The following is an 18,717-nucleotide window of genomic DNA, read 5'->3' as shown; positions in this document are numbered from 1 at the left end:
GCCCGGCCCCGCCCGGCCCGGCGGGGGCACCGCGGTGATGCAATAGCCCGGGCGCGGGGGCGCGGGGCTCGGCCCGGCCCGGAACGGCTCGGCACGGCACGGACCCGCCGCGGGGATGGTTTTCCCGGCCGCCGCCGTGCTGGCAGCGCCCCGATGCTTCGGCAGCCGCTGAGCGCCGGGAGGAGGAGGGCGGCGGAGGCGGCGCCCGGGATGGAGCAGCCGGCGGCGGCGCGGCGGGGCCGGGGGCCGGGCCGGGAGCGCGGGAGGTAGCGCGGAGCGGAGCAGGTGAGCGGGGAACCGGGGGTGGGGATGGGGGCCCGGGGGGGTGCGGAGCGGCCGGGGCTGAGCATCACCCGCATGCCGGCCCCAGCGCTCGGGGCGGCCCCGGCCTCGAGCGGCGGCTCCGGGGTGGCTTTGGGTGGTGACAGCCGCTGCTGGGCCAGGCGTGTGCGGGGGGCTGTGTGTCTGTCCGGGTGTCTGTCCGGGTGTCTGTCTGTGTGTGTGTCCGTGTCTGTGTTGAGCGGCTCGCTCCGTTCCAATGCAGCGATCTCCCCCTGCCGGGCTCCCGGCGCTGCCCAGGAGCCATCCCGCATCCCCGAGATCCCTGCACTCCAGGGGGATGCGGGCTGAGAGGCTGAGGCTGCCTGTGGGGCTGCGTTTCAGTCCCATGGAAACAGAGACAGGTCTCTGCTTTGCAGAACCCGGCTGGGAATAAACAGCACCAGGTGATGTCGTGCCCAAGGACTGGAGTTTTATTAGCCAGTCCTTCGGCATTTTAGTGAGTTTCAAAACCCATTAAAACGAACCCACTTTTTTAGGGCTGGATTTGCCATTTAATAAAAACACTGCATTCCTTGATAAAAAGTATCACATTTTGTTTCTTTTAAAGTTTGCAGGGGATGACCATTGCTTGTTTCACATCAGTGCCGTCCCTGTGAAGGCTGAGCAGTGGGAGTGTCATTACCAGTGTCACTGAGTGCTGTCACACACGAGGGACAAGAGCTCCAGAGCCAGCCCTGAGTGCCAGGGACCCTTTAGTGCCACCAGGCCTGCCCGCAGCTCCTCCCAGCTGCATCCCCGTCCCTGCATGACGTGAGGCCAGCACGGGCCCTGCTGCAGTGCATCTCTGAGCCGATGAGGTCATAGGGAACAGGGAATGTTTCTGAAGTCGGTGCAAGTGTAGGACACCGGGTGAATCACACTCGCTCTCTGCAGGCTGCAGCCTCTGGAGGATAATGTAATCACACATTAATACTTCTGGGTTTATATTGATTTTCTTTGCTTTTAGGAACGTTTTCTTTTTTTTTTTTTTCTAAAGCCTTTATGCTGAGCATTATCTGCTCATGAATCTGTTTTTTGTAGTCTGCGTTTATCATCCATTGGCACTTGCTGCTGTTTGTACCTGTAACACTGCCGCTTGTCCTTGTCCTTGTCCCTGCAATCCCTTGTCCCTGATGTTTCCTAGGGCCGAGGTGGGTGACTCCAATGTCATCCCCTTAGGAGGAAAGAACCTCATCCTTGTGCAGGTCTCTGTGACCCAGTGGCTGGAGCGTTAATTCTCTTAATTAGGGATTTCATGCCTCACACTTTTCAGTGCCAGATCCAAACATCACAAATGCACATCTTCCTTGTGGGACCAAACCTCTTCTCTTTGCTTCTCTTCCTTGTCTTTTCTCACTTTTCCATGGATTTTTTTTTTTTTTTAATGCACGGAGGGATAAGTATTGGGCTCAGTTTCACCAGGCTGCAACTGCAGTGAGGAAATTACCTACTTTTTTTACTTTAGTGAGCTCTGATGTGATTTTTATGTAGCAATTCGGAGACCTCCAGAACATGGGGCTTTTCATCCTGTGAGGAGGATGTCACTGGCCTTGCAGAAATACCTGTCCATGCCACAGAAGTCCTTGGAGAGGAAGCACAAGAGAAAGTGAGGACTTATGGACCTCCTCAAGAAAACATCTCCAGCAGGCATGGAGTCCTGGGAGTCTGGAGTGACCTTCAGCTGTCTAGAATATGTCATGAGGTTCAGGAAGGGTCTCAGAATATTTGGAGGGAGCTGAGCTAACAGGATGGCTCTGCACAGCCATGAGCCCCCAGGAACATTATCTTTATCTTAAAATACACCCCTGACAGTGCCTTGTCCCTGTGTCTCTTTGCCATCTCCCCCACTTTTTGCTTCTTCTCCAAGAAGACAATATGTCTGTCCCCAATCCTGCTTCTCCATCCCTGTCTTTTCTGTGCAGAAGCAGAGGAAGGAATGGAGAGAACAATGCTCTCCTTCAGGAAGAGGCTGCCTTGAATTTTCCAGTTACAGTTAACATTGGGGTTGTCAATTTATAGATCACAGTTAGTATTGGGGCTGTCAGTTTTCAGGTCACAGTTAGCATTGGGGTTGTCCATTTCCAGGTCACATTATTGGGGTTGTCAGTTTTCAGGTCACAGCATTGGAGTTGTTAATTTTCGGGTCACAGTTAGCATTGGGGTTGTCAGTTTTCAGGCCACAGTTAGCACTGGGTCTGTCCATTTCCAGGTCACATTATTGGGGTTGTCAGTTTTCAGGTCACAGTTAGCACTGGGGCTGGCAGCAGAGGGATTTCACTCAGACCATCGAGGGTCTTTACCCATCTCCTCATGGTCACACGGGCTACAGGAGAGACCAAAGCTGGCAAAAACCACTCTGATCTCCAGACTCAATAATCAACAGATGAGTACAAGCCCATCATCCCCTCCGGTTTCCTGGCGTGTCCTTGGAGCTGGCTGGCTGCTGCTGCCCCAGCCCTGGAGGGTGCAGAGGCTGGGGCAGGGGTGGTGCTGGCACCAGGCAGCTATGGCACACTCCCCTGGTGCCACACGCTGCGCACATCACCCTCTGCAGCCCCTCAGCACCCAGGACGTGTGTCCAAGCTGGGCTGTCCTTGGCCTGGACACAGCCCCAGCCTTCTGCTGTCCCCACGGTCACCTCTGGAGGATGCCCGGGGTGCTGGGTTAGCAAAGGGCTTTTCTCCTTGGGGGGACCACTGCACTGAACCTGGATCCGGGGTGTCTGTGTAGTGTCTTTGCTTCTTATTTCCCCCCCGAGGCAGGGAATTTTCAGCCTGCTGCTCACCAGGGGGAGGTTCTTAACTTTGAGCCTCCTGGGCCGTAATGAATGAGGGAAAGTCCCAGAGAAGCAGGGAAAGCCCCACTGCGGAGGTGAATTTCTGAGGTCAGGTAGTGCCATGCCAGGTAAGCAGGAGGAGATGGTGGTGGGGTTTCGGGCTGCACCTCCCGCAGCCACTGCACAGTTTATCATCATTGTACAAACAAAACACAAAAAACCCACATTCCCTGCAGCCAATGCCCCTGGCACTGCTATCCGTGTCCGCCTTGCCTCAGGCCCTCCAGGCAGGAACAGCCTGGAGCTCCCGGGATATGTCCGAGCATCCCGGGGCAGGGAACAGCCTGGAGCTCCCGGGATATGTCCGAGCATTCCAGGCCAGGGAACAGCCCCGATCTCCCGGGCTGTGTCCGAGCATCCCGGGGCAGAGAAAAGCCCCGATCTCCCGAATGTGTCCGAGCGTCCTGGGGCAGGGAACAGCCTGGAGCTCCCGGGCTGTGTCCGAGCATTCCAGGCCAGGGAACAGCCCCGATCTCCCGGGCTGTGTCCGAGCATTCCAGGCCAGGGAACAGCCCCGATCTCCCGGGCTGTGTCCGAGCATCCCGGGGCACGGAACAGCCCCGATCTCCCGGGCTGTGTCCGAGCATCCCGGGGCAGGGAACAGCCTGGAGCTCCCGGGCTGTGTCCGAGCATCCCGGCCCGGCTCTCGCCCTCTCCCGCGGGGGATCCCCGCCCCGACCCGACCCGCCCCGGCGCCTCCCCCGCCGCTCCCGGCCCCGCTCCGCTCCCGCCCCGTTCCCGGCCCCGCTCCCGCCCCGCTCCCGCCCCGCCGGCGTTTCCTGCCCCGGCCGCGGGGCGAGGGGCGGCTGCAGCCTGCAGGAATTTGTCACCGCTTTGTTTTCCCCGCTGTTTTCCGCCCGGATTCCGTCCCCGCGGCCCATGTAGCGGCCGGAGCGGGGCCGGGGCCGCTCGGTCACCGCGGCCGGGGGGCTCCGGCCGGCCCCGGGCAGCGCTCGGCGCCGCGGCTGGGCTGGGCTGTGCCCAACTTGTTGACACAACCGACCTTCGACAACAGCAGCGAGGAGGGAAAATTAATATTTTTTAACCCGGGCATTTCCAAGGGGCGGATCAGCCGTGCTGGGAATTGCAATCCCGGATCAGCCGGGCTGGGAATCGCATTCCCGGCTCAGCCCAAGATGCGTGCGAGCGCTCAGGAGGGGCTGGCGAGCTGCTGAACATCTTCCTGTGCCTTTGTTGCAGAAGTGCTGCGGAACGGGCGGTCATGGAGGGAACCCGGCAGAGCAGGATCTGCCGCCCGCACAAGATAAGTGAATCCTCGAAGGTTCGTACGGTTTGTGGCAGCCACCAAAAAAATCCCGCTGGGGGTAGAGGGTCTCCTTTGGGGGGAATGTGAGAATGCTGAGCTTTTAAAAAGAGGGGTGGAAATGGTGGTTTACCTGCTCGAGTATTTTTGGTAGAAGTTGCTGCCTAGTGATTAAGGGGAAAAAAAGGAAAAGCAGCAGCAAATGGGCATCTGCTCATCATGACTCATAACTTAGAAACCCACATCATTGCAGCACAGTAGTTTCTCTATACTAAAAATTCTGTTATGAAATGCGGTGTGTTTGTTTTTTAAACTGATCCATCTCGTAAGATCCAAGCTTGTTACAAAAGCAAAGCTGGGATTGCTCTTTAGGCTCAGCCTTGGTTTTGTACAAAATGGGAGCCTTGATTCTGCAAACTGTGCTTAGCCCAGTGAACTCACAGAACCTGGGTTGCTTTCTTAAGTTTGTGGGGTTCTTTGTATCAGAGCTCTGTGTGCACAAATACATTGTTTTTATTTGTGAATTCTCGGAAATCCATCTCAGGCAGCTCCTTATGCAGGTCCTCAGGATGACTTATAAAATGTTAATAACAGCTGTAATTATTTTGTTCACTTTGTTTCATGCCAGTGCAAGCTGCTTTTGTGCTGTAGTTACAGGAGCTGCAGAACAGGTACCTTGTAATACCAGGAAAAAAAAAGCAGGAAAAAGAAACTTTTCAGTGCCTCCTTACCAAAGCTGAATGAGCCAGATCTCATTTTCTTTTGCACCATTGATGAGCAGCAGTGCTGCATTAACAGTCTGAGAGAAATTAGATCTTTGAATCCAAGAGAAGCTGAAATTCTGCTCTAACACAATTGATGAAAGATAAATAGGACTAATTTTTAAATGCATCCCCACCAATATAATCTTTCCCTCAGTGCTGATCCTGTCTGCCACTTAAATGGTTTAGTCTGAATGTAATGATAATTCATCACATTAAAAATTAATTAACTTGACAGCATTGTTTTATTTGCTTGCTTAGACAGCAGCTGTCACTATCTGTTAAACTTAGAATGGCTGGATAATGCGAAGGCTGCTCTACAGAATATAAATAGCTTGAGGAAGATGTTCAAGTTCAGTATGAAATTAGTCTTGGTTCTGAAATGTGCAGCTCTCAGCTCCTGTTTCTTGCTCCCTGAACAAATGAAGTCTCCAAGTGGCTGAAATTCTGAGCTGCTGTGCTGTGAGTGCCTCCAGTGCAGTGTGGAATGGGCTGGTGCCTGATTCCTGGAGCAGCAGCAGTCCCACATGGCAACAAGGATTTCAGGAGAGCGAGTTGCCAGGCGGATCTGAGGGCAGGATTACGCTGCTGCCTCAACATCCAGCTCAGCAGAGAGGGATCTCTGGCAAATCTCATATTCTGCTGTAATCTCGTTATGCATGATGGTGGTATTAGGGAATGTTAGAGAGAAATGATCAGCCAGCTCCCAGGGATGAGGGGGAGGATGGGTTTGGTTCAGTCCAAGGGTTTGGATCAATCCTATCCCCCTATCCCAGTCAGATTTGGGAGAGGGTGCTGCGAGTTGTTATTTCTTGTCTGTTCATCTGCCACTATCAACTACCCCTGATTACAGCTGCCACAGAAGTGTGGTTTATCCTTTGCCATTTTTATTCTTCTGCCCCTCCTCTCCACCCCCTGGTTTCTGCTTAGGCTCCTGTACAACATCAGCTTTTCTCAGCCTCAGGAAAATTCAGATAAAAAGCTTTACAGTCCTTAAACACCATTTTTTTCTGTTACAAATCTCTGGCAATTTTATTCCTCAGTGGAAGCCATAAGTCATAGATCCCTTTTTAAATTCAGAGGTGTGTTCATTAGCAGAAGGCAAATTAAAGAGTTCTGATCCAGAAACCTTTTAATTATTGAAGCCTCTTCCCTTAGACTGGTTTAACTCTGCACACTTGAGTGTTCAGAGCCATTCCAACAGCAGGATTTTTGGCAGCTTGGGCTCCATTGTTTAGAAAAGAACATAAGGAAATAAAGAGAATCTGCTGGGATGTCACAGTAAGAGCAGCACATTTGGTTGTTAATTTGGGTCCCAAAAAGCCCTCTTGGGCTAGAGAGGGTCCCACTGTGGTTTAACCAGCCCAGCAAAGGCTTTTCCAGACTGCTGTGCTCTGCTTGGGCAGCCAGGAGAGCCACAGGTCATGAGGATTTCAGGAGAAACAACATTTTGGTGGGGAAGGGAAGGGGGAGTGTCTGGGAGCTCAGGTCACCTGTGTGACCTTTGCAGGTGTCACCTCTGGGAAGGCAGCCTGGGGGTTCAGGACTGGGCAAGACTGAGACAGCCAGGACTGTTCAGAGCTGCCCTAGGTAGGACACAGGGATGTGCTTCCCTTCCACCCCTTTTCCCTGCTCTTACAAGTTCTTACAGGCTCTGCCTGGTTTGGATTTGGCAATTAAAGTGTTTGGTATTTGCATTTACCTTAACCTGGCTTTTATTAAGGGGCCTCACAAGGTACCTGACTGTGCCATCACACATTTAATTACCCCAGAGGGTGGTCCTAAAACTTCACTTGACAATCTGGACTGACCAGCAGTGTTCAGTTCATGTTCTGCAGGACATTTGAGGGGTAACTAAATGTTTCCATCTTGGTTCATCCTAAGGCTGCTGATGTGAGTCTGTGGGAAAAGGGGCAAATGCTGGTGGCCTGAAAAGCTTGGTGACACATCCAGAGCTGCTGCTTAGAATGTGAGCACCAGAGGGATCCCAGAAGGGCACTTAATGGATGTGTCCTGAGGGCATTTTCCCTTTCCTTTAAAAGAAAAATATCTGCTCCTATTCATTTAAACAAAACCGAGCTCAGCTTCTGGAAGCGAGGAGAAGCCTTGTGGGAATCAGTTCTCCACATGTGTGGCTTTGCACATAAATAAACAGCTATTACTCCCGAGTGCAGTGTGTGTGCCTGGAATAATGTGGGAAGAAAGAGAGGGATTTCACCCTAACAAGCTTAGAAATGCAGAGTTCTGGAAAGATTTAAGAGGGGGTAGCTGTCAAGCAAGCAGTAACCCAAACAATACATGGGCTGAATGAAAATTCAGAGTTCTGCTGCTTCCCACTCTAAATGCTCTGTGAGTAGCTTAGCTGGGAGAACTCTGCAAGGAGTCATTTGGGGGACAAGGAAGAAAGGAAATGTCAGCAAGATGTCTCTGAGACAATGAGTGGAAGAGTTTCAGAAAATTGTGCCTGTATAACTCATCAGGGAGGAGGTTTCAATGCAGCACTGTGGGGGAAGGAAGAGTAAATTTTATAAAAAAAGGGGAGTAGGAAGCAGTAAAAGTCTCCATAGACCTTTCAAAGTGAAGGTGAGGAGCTCAGGCTCGTACTGTGTCACTTGCCAACTACTTCATGTCAGAATTTATTATAAATGTGAATGTACAACACAAAAAAGCTGTCTCTGACTTATGTGTGACTGCACTTAGTGGGAAAACACATAAATCACATTTCACTGTGCAGCTGATCGTGGTGGAGGTGCCACCTGCCTGATGCTGTCTGTGCTTTCCAGGTGTACAGGTGGGATGACCACTCCAGTCTGGTTCTGCAGAGCCTGAACGAGCAGAGGCACCGAGGCCTCTTCTGTGACATCGTGCTGGTGGTGGACGAGCAGAGAGTCCCGGCCCACCGGAACCTCCTGGCTGTGTGCAGTGACTACTTCAACTCCATGTTCACCATCGGCATGAGGGAGGCCCACCAGAAGGAGGTGGAGCTTTTTGGAGCCTCCTACATCGGTCTCAAGGCCGTGGTGGATTTCCTGTACGGCAGCGAGCTGTCTCTGGATGGAGGGAACATCGACTACGTGCTGGAGACAGCTCACCTGCTGCAGATCTGGAAGGTGGTGGACTTCTGCTGCGAGTACCTGGAGAATGAAGTCAGCGAGGAGAATTACCTGTACCTGCAGGAGCTGGCCTCCATCTACAACCTGAAGCGCCTTGACTCCTACATCGATTCCTTCATCCTGCAGAACTTCGGCACGCTGTCCTTCACGCCGGACTTCCTGCAGAACATCTCCCTGCAGAAGCTGTGCCAGTACCTGGACAGCAGCGACGTGCAGCAGGAGTGCGAGCACGACCTGCTGCAGGCCGCGCTGCAGTGGCTCACGCAGTACCCGGAGCGGGAGAACGAGGCCTACCAAGTGCTGGACAACATCCACTTCCCGCTGATCCCCAAGAGCGACCTCCTGCACCGGGTGAAGCCCGCCGTGTGCTCGCTGCTGCCCAAGGAAGCCAACTGCGAGGGCTTCATCGAGGAGGCCGTGAACTACCACAACAGCGTGGCGGCGCAGCCGGTGCTGCAGACCAAGCGCACGGCGCTGCGCACCTGCGAGGAGCGCCTGCTCTTCGTGGGCGGCGAGGTGTCGGAGCGCTGCCTGGAGCTCTGCGATGACACCTGCTTCCTGGACACCAGGAAGGGGCAGTGGGTGGCAGAAACGCCTCTGCCGGCCCGGCGGAGTCACCACTGCGTGGCGGTCCTGGGAGGATTCATCTTCATAGCCGGGGGCAGCTTTTCCCGGGACAATGGAGGGGATGCGGCGTCAAATCTCCTATATAGGTATGATCCCCGCTGTAACCAGTGGATAAAGGTGAGGCTTGAGCTGTATTATTTCTCTGTTCAAAGTGCTTTATGTTTACAGTGTTTTCTCCTTTGCTGATGGAAGGACAGGGCTTGTTGGCGTAGTCAACATGGCAGCACTTGCAAATGAAAAGTCAAGTTAGTTAAGTCAGAGGAGCTGCTTGAGTCCTTTGTGGGAATGCTTAAATTACACAAAGGCAGATATTCAGCTTCATTTGGGATTTGGGCATCTCATCTGAGAAATTCCTGGTTATAATCCACCCACAATTCTTTAGATTACTTCTGGAATAATTGTGGAATGGACTTGGAGTTGATTGCTTGGTTCATCTTCCTCAAGCAGTAGAACATATAAATCAGAAATAGGTGTGATATAGAAAGGAAATGTCTCTGGCAATTGTCAAGTGTCTCTGTGCTAAATGTCCCTTAGGACGAGCTCTTTGCTCCCAGTGCTGCCACAAAACCCTTCATCTGCATGGGCCACTGTATCAGCCACTCCTTGTTCCTGTATGGACCAGTTATGGTTTCCATATGAACCAATCATGATTCCTCTATGGATCAGCCATCCTGGATGGTTCACTTGTGGTTTTCAGTGATTCCAATACCTGTTTCTTGCAGAGTTGGGAAGGAGTTCCTATAAACACAAATGTTTCTAAAGTAACCTGTCTCTTAGAGGTTTCGTGTTTTCCCCTTGTTTGAAATGGATGCTACTGCAGAAAAACAGAAATGTTTTATGAATATAATGGTCAAAACCAGAATCTCTCCTTACCAAATAAAGAGGAAGGAGCAACTTCCCCACCCTCAGACGTGAATAGCCCTTAAATCCCTTGCTTAGCAGACACTGGAAGATGCCAGCAGGTCATTTTCTTTGCCAGGTTGCCTCCATGAGACAGCGACGGGTGGATTTCTACCTGGGAGCCATCACTGACATGCTGGTGGCTGTTGGTGGCAGGAATGAAAACGGGGCCCTGTCTTCAGTTGAGACCTACAGCCCTCAGAAGGACTCCTGGACCTACATAGCAGGACTGCCCAGGTAACTGAGCTGCCTGGGAGCTCCCCTGTGTTTGAAGAGTGGTAGGAAATGGAGCTTGTGTGGCTTTAGCTGATGGAGGGAACCCTGGAGGGGAGGGAAGGGGATGTAAAACCAGTGTGGCATCAGCCATACCAAGCACAGCAGCAGCTGGGAGCTGAGCAGGCAGCGTGCCTTGTGTCAGCAGGGTTTTAATTTTCATCCCAAGGTGCATCTGGAGGATGGGAGGGAGAACTCTGATCATTTCATTCTACAATTCTTACAAAGCTTTTCCTGAGGCCACTTGGAGTTGAATGTTTTCAGAAGCACTTTTCACACCTTGGTCATTTCTTTGGCCTTACTTTGTCACCTTGGTGTGATGATTTTCCTTGTAGGGTGTTTGTGTTGGGCTGCTCAGGCTGGCTGTCACAGCCAAACACATTCACCTGTATTGGAAATACAGAACCCTGACAAATGTGAGCTCTCTCTCTCTGTCTGAGTTAACACTTGGCTGTTCTCTTGTGAGAGGTTTAAGCCCTGCAGCTCTTGTGGTAGCAGACAGGACATTGCTGTGTCTTGAATCAGCGTCAGAGCAGTGACTTTGTAAGGACAGCAGGACAGCATTTCATTTGCTGACAGTGCCTCAGATTTAGTGCTGTTTCACCTTTGTGGAATCACAGGGATGTTGGCTGTATGGATGGTGTTTCCATGATGTCTGAAGCCTCAGCAGCAGTGCTGGCTTTCCCAGCAGTGCCATCACAGAGCAGGTTCCTGCAGTTTGGTTCGAGAGCTCAGGTTTTTCCCTGCTCCCTGAGCTGCAGAGCTGCAGAGGCAGAGGCAGCCAGTGAAGGCACAGAAGCCTGTTAACCAGTTCTATTTTGGGCAGGTGCTGCAATGCAAGGCTGATCCAGGCTAACAGCTGGGCTCGAGGGCTCTTCACAAGCAGGATGCTTTCTTATTTCTGCTCGCTTAGGCAGATCCAGCAGCTGGGGCTAAACACCACAGCCCTTCCTGGGAAGCTGTGTAGGAGAATATCTTCAGGTCCTAAATCCTTCTGTAAACTGGGGTCACCTGTGAGGTGTATCCTGTGTGGGTATTTTTACTCATAAATGATCCTGGGGAAGTTCACACAGTTGGTTTAATCCACACAGACTCTCCAAAAAGGAGCAGTTTGTCTGCATGTTCCAACTCCTGCCTGTGTGCTGGCTTTGGGAATTCTGCAGCTGCAGCATTTAAAGTGAACTTTGACTTGTGGGTGTTAATTTTTTATTAGATTGCCTGGCTGGTCTGCTTGAACAAGGGAAAAGTCCCCTCTTATCGGACAGACCCCTCTTAGGATGAATTATTCCTGCATCCAAATAAATGATTCTGCATCCTCTCTTCCTGTTGCTCTGTCCTTGTGTCAGCTCAGCTGTGTGGTGACAGCTCCTCACTTTTCCATGCAGTTGCTGTTTTGCACGTTTAAGTGTCTTCAGTTAGATCTTCGTGGACTCTTGGCCCCTTTGGATTTTTTGTCTTTTCAGCCCTTTTGTTCCATTTGGTGCTGGGCAGTGAATTGAGTTTGAATTGTTTCTGCACAGAAGGAATAAGGCAAAAAGAACTTTATGCAGGTTGCAAAAGGCCAGACTCAGGGGTGAGGACAGGAACCTTTCTGACACACCTCCACTGCTTGAGCTGAGTGGCTCTGGCAGATTTGGGGCTGCTGAAAATGGTCTGGGCAGCCCCTCCTTGAGATACTACAGGTGGAGCTGTTGGAGCAAGTCCAGAGGAGGCACCAAGATGATCAGAGGGATGCAACAGCTCTCCTAAGAGGAAAGGCTGAGAGAGCTGGGATTGTTCAGTCTGGAGAAGAGAAGCTTCAGGGTGACCTGACTGTGGCACTCCAGTGCCTGAAGGGAGCCCACAGGAATGATGGAGAGAGACTTCACAAGGGCCTGGAATGCCAGGACAAGGGGGAATGGCTTCCCACGGGCAGAGGGCAGGGTTAGATCAGATTTTAGAAAAAAAATCTTAGCTGTGAGATGGTGAGGCCCTTCTCTGGTTGCCCAGAGAAGCTGTGGCTGCCCCATCCCTGTGAGTCTGTGATTTACTGGCAATGGAGGAAGGATGAGAGAGAATTCTGTGATCCATTCAAGGCTAAAAGCATTCCAGCTACAGTTCCTCCAGCCTGCTCCACTCTTCCCTTCAACACACTCCTCGTCTGATGTCTGTGTTCCTCCTCACCACATGGTTTTGTTCCTTAAACAGATTAAGTTCTTGTTTCACTCAACATCTCCCCTAGTCCTCTTCCAGCAGCAAGAGTTCTCATGTAGAGGAAACCAGAAGCTCCAGTCCTCTGCTTCCTGACTGCCTGATCAGGCATGTTATCCCAACAAAACCTCTTCTTTTCCCATGTTTTTCTGTCTTCTTCCCTCTGAAGAGAGCATCTGCAGGTGCTTTCGTTCTCTTGGGAGCATGACCACCAGCAGCAGGCTTTTTGGTGCCATTCCTGACTGCCCCAAGCCAGCAACTGCCTGGAATCCTGTTCCCTGGAGTGACGGGCTCGTGTTGAGGTCATTCTGGGGTGTGGGCTTGTGTTGATCAACTCGGGTTGCGTGGGGTGGGACTCTCAGAGGTTGTTTGTTAAAGCTTCTATGCTGAACATCCCGAAAATGGGTTTGTTTTGTTGCTTCCCAAGGGGCAGAGCTTGCCACGTGTGTGGAGATTTGCAGGGAAAGGCAGTGCTTGTGTCCTTGAGCACACATGCCAGCACCAAATCCCGTGTCCGTGCTGCTGTTCGCAGTCTCACTCCTCCAAGGAAGAGCTTTACAGGCTCTTCTTTATCTCCTCTTACCCCGCTCTCCTTCCCACCCCATAAGGTCAAAACAACACGTTGTTTTCCCTAAGCACTCTCTTGGAAGGAGCTGAGCTGTTTTGACTGAATTTAGGCTGTCTTGCTGGAGAAGCAAACAGCCTCTTGGGGCAGATGCTTTGGGAGGAAAACTTCAGCCAAGTTTTCTAAAGGGTGGACCTGGTCCAAGCCTGCTACAAAGGAGTTCAATTTGCCTGATGCTCATTAGGATCTTTGGTTGTGGAATACCTTTCCCTTTCTTCAGAGCAGTCCTATATTTTTTTCCCCTTTTCCCAGAAACTGGGAGCAGTTTCTGTCATAGTTTCTAGCCCGGCAGGGAGCAGCGGTGGCTGGGCAGAGCAGGAGGTGGGGCAGCGTGTTCTCATCCTGAACAGACCATGAAAAGGCCTGCTGCAGACAGCAGCGAAATTAATTGAGTGGCCCTAGGTTAAAGTTTGGCAGAACAACTGAAAGCTGCTGTGTGAGGAGCTGTGTTGGAACAGGCTGGGGAGAGATGGTATCTGCTCTGCCAGTTGGGTCATGAACGATCTCGCAGGGCTACGACAGGTGGACACCAAGATTGAGAGCAACCACAGCTCACCTGGACTTTGGTTGGAGTAGGGGATTCCCAAAGCTTTATTGAGTTATGTGCTCTTCTGTCTTGGGCAGTAAATGGTAGGTTTTCTGGCATTTGAATGGTGTTACTGGGTCAGGAACTAATTTTTCAGCACTGTATCTGGGTTAAGGCATTCAAAATCAGCACCAGGCTCCAGCAGATGTTGAAATCAAATCTCCTTTCTCTTAATGCCTCTGCTTTTTTCTGGCCACTCTTGCAGATAATGCTGCCAAAATGCTCAATGTTCTCTGTTGGAGGATGTCTAGACCCACTCTATTGATGTGCCTGTCCTGTTGCCCATTTAGAAATGCCCCTCTCTCAATCACAGGGCTTGTAGAAAGGATTTGTATTGATTGGTTTCAATTTATGCATCTATTTCATGCAGTTCCTAGGAAAGTGATGCTATTTTGGATGAGCTTTCAGAAGTGAAAGTTTCAAAGTGAAACACCTCTGGTGCCTTTCAGTGGGTAATTGTCCTATACTGGACAATAACAAATTGATGGTCGATTTGGTGCTTCAGATCTGACGGTTTCTGTCAGAGCACTCTCTAGCTGTTGCTGTTCCCTGGACACAGCCACTGACTGAGGCAAAAGAACCAGAGCAGTGCTTTTTCTGCAGCTGCCTGTGCTGGGCTGCATGCCTGTGCTTGAGAGACAATGGCTATTGCTTGCTTACCTGCACAGAGCTCCAGAGCAGGAGAATATTTAACCTACTTCTCCAAAGGCCGTGCAGGTTTTTATTAACTCAGGGTAATTTTTCCCTGAACGGTGAATGCAGTGTGATTGCCATCAGCAGTGCAGGGCTCTGGGGTGCATTCCACGTCCTCACACTGTCCTCTTCCTGACTCCTCCAAACTCCCTGGTACAGCACAGCCTCCAGGCAGCTTGGTTTCATGTGGGTTTAAAATCTGCTGCAGTTTGAAATGAACTGACCTCAAGCTGTCCATCCCATCCCCAGACTGAGCATTTTAAACCTACTCCTGTGTATGCAGAGAAACACAGGCTCTGCCAAGCAGCCCAGGAGCCACTGGAGAGGGACAGTCCCTGTTCTTGTCTGGAAGAGACCTTAACCAAGGAGCAGCATCTCTGGGCACTTCAGCTGCCTGGTGTTTCTGTCAGGGTGAAAGCCAGGGGTTCACGTGCTCAAGGTACATTGTGTCCACCAGAAGCACTGAGTGTGAATTAACTGCTTCCATCATGAGGCACATTGTGAGCTGTGGAAATTCTGAGTTGCCTTTTTGGATAAAGTCCATAACTGTACCAAAGCTCTCTCCTTTTTTTCTTCCTGTCTTTTCACTGAGAGGCCAAGAAGCAGAACAGCTGTGAAGTCATCTCTGCACGATCTCCAGGGCTGGAGCTGCAGCCCCCATAGTTGAACAGACTGTCCTGGTCACTCAGCACTGTCAGCCCAAGCATGTCAGGGATTTTTCTGCTTCTTGTAGCAGGAACCTATTAAAATATCTGATTCAGACAGGGATCAGAGGTTTTGGTAGGCATCTCGGATAATAACCACCTTTTAGCTTGTCTCAGAAGCATTGTGCTTTCAGGGTAAATGTGGGGTTTCTTTCCTAGTCCATCTTCTCCCTTGGCACAGAAGTGCTGGCACTCAGGTGCGTGGAAGATGTTCCGATAGCATTTGTGTGGCTCAGAGAAACCATCAGCCTGCAAAGTAAAAACAGCTCAAGGTTCTCTCCACACGGAGCTCCAGCGTGTTCAGGCACGGTTCAAAGGCTACAGCAGAGCTAACAGAGCTTTGCCTGCCGTGGAGGTTGCGTGGTCTCTGGTGCCTGACTACAAAGGATGGTGGTAGAGGCTCCTGAGTGCAGCCTGATGAGTACACTGCTCTGTGCCCTGTGGGGACTGAATTGTTCAGGCTCCTGGTGACAGCCAATTTGCTGTGGCTGCTGCTGCATCTTTTGACACCCAAGTCCCCCAAAAGAGGGGAAAAAACATATATAGGAATGATGTGTTCAAAGCCAAAGCAGCTGATGCTGTTCGTCACCTTGGCTCAGAGGGGTTTGGTCAGGAATAGCCTAGAGTGAAGTTAAGAACAGCCTGGAGATTTAGGTTTGTAGTGGGTTTATTACAGATGATCAAAGGGGGTTTCCCTCTGCCCTGTGCATGCAGCATGCGTGGTGCAGCTTCTACCATCTCATTTTCTCTTACCATGATCTCTGGTGGGCTGGGGTCTGCTGCCTTGTCCTGCGGTGACCAGAGAAGTTCCCAGCTGTGGGGCAGAGGTGGTAGAGCAGACAGATGGCTCATGAAAAGGACACTGCCTGTGCTGGGACTGCTGGTGAACCAGGCAGAGAGCATGGTGAGAAATGTATCCAGTGATCCTTGAGCTGTGCAAGGGCAAGGCAGCAGCAATTTTCTTCTTGGTTTCTCTTGGTTTGTCCCCACTGGTAAGTCTGAGAGGTGTCATGATTATTTCCCCATTCTATCACAGAAACCCTTACTGACATGTGGATTTCTTTCCCTCTCAGACTGATGCAAGCCAAGCACTGGAGCAGAAATATGGGAGTGAAGGTCATGCCAGTAGAGCAGGATGGGCTATTTCTGTTGTGTGACACACTCTAGAGGATGCATTAAAAAGTGATTGTCATACCTTAGTGCTGTGCAGCAAGCAGCTATGGAAAGGGTGATTTAAAAGTGGTTGTCAGGCTGTGCACTCTGCAGTGCAGGGTGAGGCCCTGGGAATGAGAGGAGTTACTGGGTAACCGCCAGATCTGGGATTCTTCTGCCTTTAGTTACTGTTTATTTGCTGCTTTAGCTGCATGCCTGCGTGCCTTGATAAAACCCATAAGGACTGTCCCTGTTTGCCTGCCCCAGGTTTACCTACGGCCACGCCGGCACCGTCTACAAGGAATTCGTGTACATTTCGGGGGGCCACGACTACCAGATCGGCCCCTACAGAAAGAACCTGCTGTGCTACGACTACCGCACGGACGTGTGGGAGGAGAAGAGGCCCATGATCACTGCCAGGGGCTGGCACAGCATGTGCACCCTGCAGGACAACATCTACTCCATCGGCGGCAGCGACGACAACATCGAGACCATGGCTCGCTTTGACATCCTCAGCGTGGAGTCCTACAGCCCCCAGTGCAACCAGTGGACCAGAGTGGCCCCTCTGCTGCAAGCCAACAGCGAGTCGGGGGTGGCAGTTTGGGAAGGCAAGATTTACATCCTGGGAGGCTACAGCTGGGAGGAGGCCGTCTTCTCCAAAACAGTCCAGGTCTATGATAAGGAGAAAAATAAGTGGTGCAAAGGGACGGACTTGCCCAAAGCGATCGCCGGAGTGTCCGCGTGTGTCTGCGCCCTGAAACCCAAAACAGAGGACAAAAAGAAAAAGATAAAAACAAAAAAGCATCAAGATCGAGGAAGATGACCACTCCTGGATAGCCACCCTTGGATGGTGGGCTCCTTGTATTTAGACATTTCTATCTAACCTTTATTCTTTTTTCTTTTTAAACAGGGTGGGGAGGGCATCTTCTGAAGCCTCAGAAAATGTACACTTGAATGTGGTTTTTGGATTAAACTCATGTTTAAGGTAAAAACAACAAAAGAAACCAAAAACTCCCCTTCCTGCTATACAAAGGGTGATGTGGCCAGAGAGGTTCTGCTGCTCTCCTGAATGTCAAGGCTTAGGCTTCTCCTTCTGTGGTTCATGGCATTTCCACATACATCGTATTATATCGACGTTTTGAGGAGTTTTTAAAAACAACTTTTATACTTTTTTATACCACATTTTGCTAACTCAGTCTCTCGTTTGCCATATATTACCTTGTTGACTGTGGAAGCTGCTGCTCCGTGCTCGTGACCCCGTTGTTGGTGTCAGGATCCTCGTGTGGTGACCTTTGGTCCCTGTGTGGCTCGGCCAGGACGCGGTGCAGCTGTTGGAGCAGCGCTGGCATTCCCAGCATTGTCGGGCAGTCAGCTGGAGTTGGGACTATTGTCACAATTCCAGCTCCCCCGGAGCCCAGCTCGCCAGCCATGCCCATAAACACCCTTTATTTCAGTGACTGCTGATCTGCTGAGTGGATTTCAAGGGCTTTGGTTTAAAGTTCAGCTGTTATTTTTTCCTCAGTCCTCCTCTCCCATCTCCCTTTCCATGAATTTCAGATTTGCCTTTTCTCCCACCTGGTGTATGTGCAGGTGATATCCTGCTACCCTCATTCTTTTGTCTTTTTTTTCCCCACTCAAACTATTTACCTCAATAATTGGAAAACACTAAGAAAACATTTTTGCACTTAATTTCATTTGAAACTCTGGTAAATGAAAGACCTACTACAAGCACGTGTGTATCGAAAGAGGTAACAATAAATTTCTGGAGTGCAAGGAGGTTATAGGTTGTTTCTTCAATGCTAAGAAAAGTAGTTGGAATTAATTTTCTGAAACTCTGAGGGGTTTTTCTGGTTTTTTTTTTTTTTTAATTTAAAAAAAAAGCCTCAGGAGCCAGTCTTTCATTTGCATTAATGGATTTATTTTAAAGCCTTTGTGTACTGCATGAGGTAATGGTTATTCTTTTTTAGACTAAAAATAAATTTCAAACAAAACCAAAAAAAACCCAAATGAAACATTTTGGTTATGACAAACTCATTGACAAGTTTTTGGGGTTCTTTTTTAAATATCTGAAATCCTTGCTATGTTGACTGACAACTACTTAACTTTTTGGGAACATTTTCATGTGTAAGTATAGAACAAAAATTTCAAAGACTTGCTTTTTTTCTGTTACTGGGTTGCTTGTTACTATATCCCCTCTTCTAACGTGTTTATGTATCACATTAATGTCTGGGAACAATAAATCCAGTTTAGAATATACTATTCATCACAGCCTGATGTCTTGTGTATTGATTTCATTGAGGTTTTCCTTTTTGATTAATTGGAAAAAAAATAATCCTATAATCATTTTTCAGTGAAATTCATAATAGTGGAAACATTTTAGTAGGAAGGTAAATTTAACAATATGAAGTAGAAATATAACTTACTTAGAGAATTAATTTTTTCTGCATTTTTCTGCTCCAGACAGTCAGAAGAGAAAAGGGGGAATGGCTCCCCACTGCCAGAGGGCAGATTTAGTTGGGACATTGGGAAGAAATTCTCCCCTGTGAGAGTGGGGAGGTGCTGGCACAGGGTGCCCAGAGCAGCTGTGGCTGCCCCTGGATCCCTGGAAATGTCCAAGGCCAGGTTGGACAGGGCTTGGAGCACCCTGGGACAGTGGAAGGTGTCCCTGCCAT

At 50.3% G+C, this 18,717-nt stretch overlaps 1 protein-coding gene across 1 annotated transcript; it reads left to right on the top strand.

Annotated features, from left to right (window-relative positions):
* The first annotated feature begins 32 nt into the window (after window positions 1-32).
* KLHL36 (kelch like family member 36) lies at window positions 33-18,313 on the top strand. Its single transcript, XM_064387166.1, has 5 exons — window positions 33-285; window positions 4,358-4,439; window positions 7,966-9,039; window positions 9,902-10,059; window positions 16,313-18,313. Exons 2-5 carry the CDS (start codon window positions 4,380-4,382, stop codon window positions 16,866-16,868), a joined length of 1,848 nt encoding a protein of 615 aa, XP_064243236.1. The 5' UTR covers window positions 33-285; window positions 4,358-4,379; the 3' UTR covers window positions 16,869-18,313.
* The last annotated feature ends 404 nt before the right edge of the window (window positions 18,314-18,717 follow it).

The sequence above is a fragment of the Passer domesticus genome, chromosome 12 (assembly GCF_036417665.1).
Source record: "Passer domesticus isolate bPasDom1 chromosome 12, bPasDom1.hap1, whole genome shotgun sequence".
NCBI classification, from domain to species: domain Eukaryota; kingdom Metazoa; phylum Chordata; class Aves; order Passeriformes; family Passeridae; genus Passer; species Passer domesticus.
Note: the sequence above shows the minus strand (reverse complement) of the source record. Positions and strands in the feature narration are given on the sequence as shown.